At 38.0% G+C, this 9415-nt stretch overlaps 1 protein-coding gene across 2 annotated transcripts in view; it reads right to left on the reverse strand.

Annotated features, from left to right (window-relative positions):
- The window catches only part of DLG2 (discs, large homolog 2 (Drosophila)), a 671422-nt gene that overhangs the window by 223629 nt on the left and 438378 nt on the right, over positions 1-9415 (reverse strand). For both annotated transcript variants that reach the window (XM_009323461.1, XM_009323460.1), the window contains one exon: positions 5365-5521. In XM_009323461.1, the coding sequence (XP_009321736.1) occupies positions 5365-5521 (157 nt within the window). The remainder of the gene's footprint in view (positions 1-5364; positions 5522-9415) is intronic.

Raw genomic sequence — 9415 nt, forward strand, 5'->3', positions numbered from 1 at the left:
ATCCCACCGAGGTAGGGGGGAGTGAACAAGCGGCTGTGTGGTGCTTAGCTGCTGGCTGGGGTTAAACCATGACAAGATGTGAGTGAGAAGGTGGGTAGGAGTTGTGTGGGAGAAACTAAGCAGAAAGAACTGTTTAAACTGTTCATAAGGGAAAGCAAACATCTCACAAAAAATGACAGCAGGACAATGCACAGAGACAAGACAAAATCTGATCAATATAAGAGATCACCTTCCCTCTACAAGGGAGAACCTTGTGTAAAAGACCAGAGACAGTACTGAAGTGAGATGCTGAAATACCAGCGTTGCAAACTAACCATATATAACGTCATGAACCAATGACAGAAAACCCCACAGAATAGCTCTGGTAGCCCTTTCCCAATGCATAGTTATTTGATTCTCAGAAAGTAGCAGGGGAAAAAAGATACTGTCTTTCCCCATATACGAATACATCCTGGTACTATGCCAGATCAAGAGGAAAATCATACAGAATTTGGTTAACTTCATTCATCTGATTCAGGTTAGACAGTAGGGAAAATGGAAGCATTACAAGAGTACTACCTGCATCTCCACAGTGCAGCCTGTTCTTTTTCTGGTATTCTTCCTGTTGCTGTTGAGCAATTACCCTTCAGGAAGCTTGTTTTATTTCCTTAAGGTAATCTGTGGGATGCATTGCTTGGGAGCAGCAATCTTGCTCCTGAGCAAGCAATCTCCTTTTTCTCTTGAATCTAGTTTCAGGCTACCAGCCACGCTTCATCCTGCTGTTGTGAACCACAAAGTACTAAAGTATTTCTATGGGAGAATGAAATAAAACTGGTACTGCTTTCACGGTCCACAATTTTACTTTACTTTTCTTTGTGATGAAGCAAGCACGATGTTAGGTGAAAAAAACATCTATTATAAGGGCAAACACACATGAAATGTGAGGTTCAGTTTAAGACACCTAAATATAGACGTGTGCATGTGGTAAGTGTTTAAGCTTAAAGTCAATGGATGCCGAATCAATACAGGCAGTAAAGCCTACAGAGATTCAACTCGCTCTACACAACTCATAGTTGGCCAGATGAATCATTCTCTAGCCTCCATTGACTTTAATGGCAACCAGACACCCAGCAAGCATGTAGATGTCCAAATTGAAGTATCTTAATCTCAGGTTTAGTCTTTTCCAAAGACACAAAATTCAGTAATTTCAAAGGTGAAGATTCAATTGCTACTACTTGCTGTTACCTCCCTATGGCTATTAATTCACCTTAATTCTCTCTTTTATACACATTTTTAACTTGATGCAGTCTTATGGAAAATTATAAAACTGTTTGAAAAACAACGTCATCATAGGAATTCAAGGAGCAATATGCACTAATTATTTGTGTGTAAATTGTAAATCTGCATCTTGCTGCTGAACTCACATGTGTGAACTAACTCTCTGTGCTTTAGGTACTGTACCTACAGATAAATTTGCCCACTTGACACTGAAAGTGTTTTGAAGCATACAGGTTAAGACACCTAAAATAAGTAGGTGTGTTTTATCATCATTTTGATTTGAGATTGTAAAGCAAAAAATAGTGTAGCAATTTTTGTTTGAATAGGACCATATTCCTCCTCCTGCCTCCCCAGGAATTTCCCCTAAGAATCACAATGTATTCACTTTGTACCTCTTTCCTGAAGTTTGTACTGCTTTCTGTCAGGAAGGGTGTATGCACTGTCCGGCCATTTTATGCCTATGGCTCTTGGAAATAATTTGTTCTCATGCAGGTGATTTTTGCTAAGCAACACTGGGTTCCCATTGCTATTTTAGTAGCCAATATATCCTTTAGCATTGGAAGTGACATTTTAAACTGCAAGGATGGCATCAAGGAACATTACATTTTATTTGTACTAGAGCCTGCATTTTCCTAACAGATGGAGAACTTGGGGTTAGGTCAGAGTTCAAACAGCCTCTAAGACTAGACTTGGCCCAGACTTCTCGCATGATTTTAAACAAATCAATTGACACAACGGCACCTCATTTCCACTGCTCTAAAATTGAAATAATACATCCATTGATATTCTGAGCTGTTTTGTTTGTCTTACACACGTCTGAGACATAAGTTAATGTGTGTACACAGTGCCTAGCAAATCAAGTCTTGATGTCAGTTAGCATTCAAAATGCTACTTGATAATATTTACATTCTACTTAACAAGAGGACAATACTACAGGGGAGTAGTACTTGTACTCTCTACAAGGGAGGGATATATTCTGTTATAGTGATGAACGTACACTGGTGATGCATGCATTACTACATTTTAAAGACATTCAGAAGTGAGAAGGAAAAGGTTTAGTTTGGTGGAAATTCACAAGAGCATGATGAATTATAGCAAGAAGAAACCAGCATTAAAAAAAAATCCTACCTTTTAGGGGGAAAAAGCCAGCTTATTGTGAATGTAATACCATAATTCATGTTTTTTGCTATTTGAAAAGTTTTACCATTTGAAATAGAACATTTTCCTTTATTCTTCAATTTGCCTTCAAGGCTCAGGTATGATTCATTTTGTCTCTCTGCACAGAAGCATTGGGAATATCAGCCTGCTTTCTGAGATAAGTTTTAAACATTTCCAGTCAATGAACTGAAAACAGAAAAATACGGCTATTGCTGCTTTTCCTAAGGTTTTAGCCAGGTTCCAAAGGCAGATCATTACTTACCCTGTGATGCCATCTGGTGGCATTTGGGAAAAATAAACTCAAATTTCACTCGTCCATGCAGCCAAGGCTGCGGCATAATCTTTCATAGAGCCCCCGAGGGCTTTAGGCTCGGACCCTTCCCTGCCACATACCAGCGAGCAGGCAGGCAGAGAGGCAGAGGGGTTATGGGATTTGTCCAAGCCTTGTGGGCTGACTCTGGGACTATATATACATCCAGTGTGTCACTCAAAGGCAATGCATCTTCCTACCTTTGTTGGGTCTAACTCATGGATGTGCAGTCTATTTAAGGTATTTTTATAGGTACCTTCCCGAAGGTGAGTATACACCTCTCTCAACCAGTCAACACTTTGCCATATTCACAGCACAGGCATGAATTAAGAAATTGCTGTGAACCTCCTCCTCCATGCAAAAGATTGAGGCTTAAAAAAAATAAAGCACCTTCCCTAAGGTCACAACAGCAAAATCAGAGAATTAAATCCACATCTCCAAAGTTTAAATCACTTACTATGCTTCCTGTCTCAAAGAAATTTAACCAAGCCTGAGTTAATTAGAAATACTAGCTTTGAGGGTACTATTTGTTCTTGGTAAGTCAGATTTGTCATGTTTTGAGAAACAAATGGGAAAACTATTTCAGTAGGGAAATAAGTGTTTCTGAGGGACGAGACAAGAAAGAATAAACAGAGAGAAACAGACCTACTTTGTGCAGCCTTTATAAGATTAAGGTGTCTGGGACCCTTCACCAGACAATGGTCTAAGATTAATCAGCTCTAAAAGTAGCCTGTGCAAGAAATTTGTTTCGTTTGAGTATGGAAAAATGGATTCATAATCGTTATTTGTGACTAAATAAGCCAGCAGTGCCTGACTTGGTGATTGCCTGGGGATATGCATGCAGTCTAATTTAGTAATAATTTCCATCCCTCTCTGCTCAATGAACAAATAAACTACTCTTGCATGACAAGTAAATGCTGCAGCAACACTGGTAACTTTAATTAGAACTTATGGAAAACATTGTTACGAAACAGACAAAAATCAGGGTTAAAAATTTAATTGTGGCAGTATCCTACAGTGCTAAATACACCCTTGCTTAAAAATAAAGGAAAATGGACTTTTAAATTTGCATCTGAGCTGCTGGACTTCTGAATTCTATGTATTGTGAAAGGCTTTGATCTCATAGTGCTCTTTCAGTCAGCCTTATATTGCCGCATCTAGCCAAAGAAAAATAAATTGCATAATTGTCTTGAAGAAATTTCCATTTCTACTCTTTGGGTTTCTTGTCTCTGTTCTTGTTTCCCTTCCTTATCTCTTCAGGTTGACAACCTTACAAGAGTTTATTTTGGTTTTCTTGCAGTTTCCTATGAACTTTCTACTTAGACATCTCTCTAAGGCACCTAAACATCTTTTACTTGCCCATTCTCAATTTTCTTAAAGCATTTTGAAGGAACAGGTCTAGATAAAATAAACTATTACGGTCCTCACAACTTCAGGTTACTGAATCCCTTTGGTGCTAACTCGCCAGATTTTCCACATATATCACAAAGCAGCCCCAGCCACCTTTTCACACCAGAACTTTGACAGGTGGAAGGTAAATTCACTTTTCATAGAATAGGCCAGTGGCCAAGACGCTCCTTAGCAATGCAGGAAAACCAGTTCCAGCTTCCTCATGAAGGGACTTAAACATTGACCAGGAAAGTGCCGCATAACCATGCCACAAACCGTCCAGGCTAAAGCCATCTTCTACCCCGATGCTAACCAAAGTGCAGCCAAGGATGCAAGATTCACAGGGACAGAAAGCACGACAGCAGGAGTGAGAGTGACACTGCAGCCTGGTGGGTCCATCACTCATCTGGGATGAATAATTCCTGTGTTTCAGTTCTTTGCCTTAAGGCTATTTATGTACTTCGCATGAAACAGCCATAACTGTATCAACTGGGGATAGTTTCTTCTTTCTCTAAGGTGGCATAATGTGAATGGCTATTTAACTACATTTTCAAGGTTTTCATTGTCATTCAAAATCCTTTACATTCAGATTGTTTCATTCAGATGTTCAATTACTTGACAGAGCCTGTTTTTTAAATGCGTGCTGTCAATACATACATGAAAGAAAAATTAAAAACATGTTTTTGAGACTAAGTATGCAAAATATAACCTCAGGCTACAAAGCCTTTTATCCTCTAAAATTTGAAAATGAGTTTCAGAGTGATCATCAAATTCATTAGAGGCAGAGAGATAATTAACATAACCTAATTAATCTCCTTCTTGTATTGGGCCGTTTGCTAAGCAGTTTAGTGCACACTAGATGGCACCCCCCGTCTAGATGATTTCATCCTACTGCTTTTTCTCCTCAAAGAAAAGCTGAAATTGAGAAATATCTTTGGACTCAGTAGTGCATTTTGGGCAAAATGGAATTGGATGATGGGCTAAACTGGGAGATGATGAGGTCTGCACTGTGGTGTTGCCATACTGTAGATAGCATTAAGCAGGGAAAAGTCTCTGAGCTAAGTGCAGGTAACACCATTAACAAATGCAATAAAAACCAAGAGGAAAGAAACAAAATATTCAAGAATAAACTGTTTCCAGCTTGGATTTCACAACATGGAAACCAAAAAGACTTCTTTGTGTGTCCCTTGCAGTATAGACAAAGAACAAGATTAAGTAGTTGGCCAGCAAAGCCCAACACAAATACTTACAGACAAAATTTGATCTCCTCTCTGCAGTTCTCCGCTGAGATCGGCAGGCCCGCCTGCTAGGATGAAAGACACGAAAATGCCTTCCCCATCTTCTCCTCCCACAATGTTAAAACCAAGTCCTGTGGAGCCCTTGTGCAGGATGATTTTTCGAGGCTCTCTGTATAGAAACAAAATGATAATGTTTATCCATTCAAAACTCTTAGTGTGTACGCCTTTTTCAAGGCATCTTAAGCATACTATATTTTGCTTAAGACACAATGGCCTTTTATCGCCTAAAGAATCCATTTAACAAATAAGATAAATCTGTTAATTGGAGAACAGATAAGGTAGGAATTAACCAGCATTATTTTTTTTTCCTCATGGTTGAATCCAAACATCTCTATTAATTTCAGCCCACCGGCGTCATCTTCACTAATTTAAGTGATGGATTTATTAAAAGAAAAACCAAAACACTGAAGATATTTTATAATCTAATTTATAGCAATACTATATATACAAGTAGAATCAATCTTTACATGGTACCTTTTTTATTTTAAGTTCTAGTCTTGATTTTTAAACAAATGAACAAAGAAAAAATTTAAAACTCTAGGCAAAGCAATCGCAAGTGTGTTTGATCCTGACAGATTTGGAGCAAATAACATTTGTATGATCAAGTTAATAGAGCCGAATCTCATGAAAAACTCTGGTTTGACATTATCAGGAGCTTGTAATTGTAAAGTCACGCAGCAGCTTTGTCACTGAAGCAGGCTGAGGGATATCTGCTTTTGCCTTACTGGTTTAAAAAGTTGTTCATTACGATGGAAATCAATAAATAATAACAGCTACATCTCATACAGCACTTTCCACCTGTAAATTGAAAATATGCCCCAAAGGATGTAAACATAATAACATGCATTTTACTGATGAGAAAACTTATGTCCAGAAAGAGGTGACCTTCCTAAGCAATCAAGGTAGCATCCTTGAGAAAGTGTCCCAGGTATTCCATTTCCCAATCTCTACTCTACATATGAGGCCTCAGATCTGTCTCTCCCTTGGATACACAAGCACACACAACCATTTATACATACACACACACCATATTTATTGGTACTTACCCCTTTTCAAATCCCTCTAAGAATTTACGTTTCAGAAAAAGTGTAAATGCTGGTATATTAATATGTGTAAATCTTAAGCCCAGCCCTGCAAATACTCACAAACACACACACATGTGTCTGTGACTCCTCACAGAGAAATAGGATATTCTTCTAATTCTCAATTTTTACAAATAAAAGTTACCAGCAAAGCGACAATTGTAAACATCCCCCCCATCTACAGAAACATGCTCCAGAATGCTTCCTGTAAAAAAGATCCAGTATTTCCTGTGCACTATATAACAGTTCTACATCATACAAATGGCTTTTTCATTTCCATTTTGTTTTTAAAGATAAAAAAAAAAAGGGAGAGAGAGAAGTGCTGCATTGAGGGATGTCTTATTTGATGCAAGTCTTATGGCTGTGTATATGGGGACTTAACCTTTACCTGATAATTGCAAAATCAGTAGGCATTTGTTCATCTTTGTGATGTGTTATGTTCAAACAGTATCCCCAGCTTGATCATGATCTTTAAATAACATCTCAACTTTCTGAAACCGAAGCTTAACATTTTTGAAAGAAAAAACTAAAGCAATTTTTTTATAGTATTTTTAAAGGTGATTGTAACATTTAATGAAAGTATTAGTCCTACTCCATATGGTCCTCCATCTTATAACTTTTTCTTAACATTGTATAGTCAGAAAAAAACCTTTTAAAAATACGGCTGTAAGAAAAAGACATATTGTCTTGAGTCTGTATGTTCTTGAAGTATTTTTAACCAGTCAGAAAATAAAGGGGGTTTTCTTTACTTTTGAATCATTACTGTTGATTTGCCTTGTAGCAACAGTTTTAGCACCTTCTTAAATATGTGCAGATTAGACATAATGTAATCCAGATCTAAGAAGTCTAAACAGGTTTTTAATTAGGAAGGGTGGCCTGGGGGTTGGAGCAAAACTAGGACAGCGAGCTGGAAGCGTGGATTCCTTCCCCCGCTTAGCCCATGTGCTGCTGAGTGATCTTGGCGAGTAATTTGTTCTTCCAGCTTCAATTTCCTCATCCACAAACTGATACGGCGACACTTGTCGTCTTTGAGTCCTACACATCAAAAATACTTTGCGAGAGTTGAGCTACTGCCATTATTTACCTCGGTATTGAGGAAAAAGAGGCAGTAAAGTCAAACAAATACGTTTGCATGCTCTGCTGTTGAGAAATCAGAAGAGCTCTTCTTTAAAGTGAAACTGAGTGTTTCCACATATGACAGGCAGCTTGGATCATAAAGCTGAAAGCCAGTGCTATGGGCAAAACTAGGTCAATACAACTGGGTATCCACTGAATAGTAAGCTGTGCAGCTCAACAAAAAGTTGGCCCAGTTATTAATCCCTGTCTCTGATCAAGTCAGCAGATTTATGCCTAAAACGCTGTCAGTGCTGTTTTGTAATTTTGGCCTTTTGACAGCAAAATTCACATTCTGCTCTTGGATGACTATGTTCAGAGGAAGCTCAAACAATAACGGGGCAATGTCAGAAGCCGTGATTAGAACACAATGGGGTTTGGCTCCTGCTTTTTAGCATAATCAGGTCATTTTGGCCATGACTCAAATTTGGCTTTATAGCGACTGACCAACCGTAACATGTCTTCATATTTTTTCATATCTGAGTATCCTGCAGAATCTGAAAGGTGGATTCAAGAACACACAAATGTTGTTGTCATCATCATAGAAATAACCTTCAGCTACGACTATACTGCATGTCTTCATATTTTTTCATATCTGAGTATCCTGCAGAATCTGAAAGGTGGATTCAAGAACACACAAATGTTGTCATCATCATAGAAATAACCTTCAGCTACGACTATACTGCAAAAACTATAGGAAGCAGAAGGTATATGCCAATTTACAATGACTAAGATTTTTGAAATATATCATGGTTCACACTTGCATAGTGTACTTAGTATGAAAATGAAAAAACCCTTATGATGATAATAAATCTTTGTAACATGCTATGAAGTTAAAGTAGGAAAGAAGTTTCTCAAACAAACTACAATACCAGCCACTGACAAGGTCCTCTCTTAAGAGTAATGCAGAAATGAGTTATCTGTCAATGCTTTAGCCACGCTCAAAGAAAAGGCTAGATTTGATAAAGCTAAAGATGAGGATGTCACATACTTATTCACCTGGTATAAAAATTTATAGTCGTCTCTTTTAAAATGATGGTTAAGGAGATCTAAGAACAGGCGCTCCAATTTTTCTTGAATATCTGGGAAGCAACATTAGGAAAAACTCCTTTGCCTCTATAAAAATTCTTTATGAATGTAATTGTCACACATATGAAGGGATTTTAGACAGAATGCAGATAAATGCTGTAAAGGAGCTAATGAAATTAAAGACTTAAGGATGACATGGCGATGGGAGAGTAAGAAGTGAAAGAAAAGGAACTCAAATGTGAACAATGATTTCTTGCAGTAAATGCACTCAGTAAAAATGTGTAGTTGTCTACAGAAAACAGCAACTGAGGCAAAGGTAATTTCAGGGTAACTTATTTTAAAAGCTCACTGCTTTGGAGACAATAGGTGGCACTCTGTAGCTACCTAGTAAAAAGGAACAATCTAACAGCCAGTGTTTCTGACATGCATATTTCTGCCTCCAGCTTTAACTACTTATCCCATTTACGATTTCTTCTGTGATAAATACGGCTGAAGGTAAGTTTCTAGGTGCTAACAAAGCGTACTAGCACTTTAATTCTGTGTGTGCATCTTTTATGCCCTCCTGCAGCTTTGTACCAAATACAAACAGAGAAGAGCAGCAGGGGAAATCAAGCAGAAATTAGAAAGAAGTGTGAGATGAAAACATTCCTGGACTGACAGAAGGCAGCAGAAGGGGGGGGGGGGAAAAAAAGAAAAAAAAAGAAAAGAGCAAAGAAAAGAGAGAACAGAATAAAGGGAGACGGTGCATCTGTAAAGGAGAACAGGGAAGAAATTAAAAA

The sequence above is a fragment of the Pygoscelis adeliae genome, unplaced genomic scaffold (genome assembly GCF_000699105.1).
Source record: "Pygoscelis adeliae isolate BGI_AS28 unplaced genomic scaffold, ASM69910v1 Scaffold84, whole genome shotgun sequence".
Lineage (NCBI taxonomy): Eukaryota > Metazoa > Chordata > Aves > Sphenisciformes > Spheniscidae > Pygoscelis > Pygoscelis adeliae.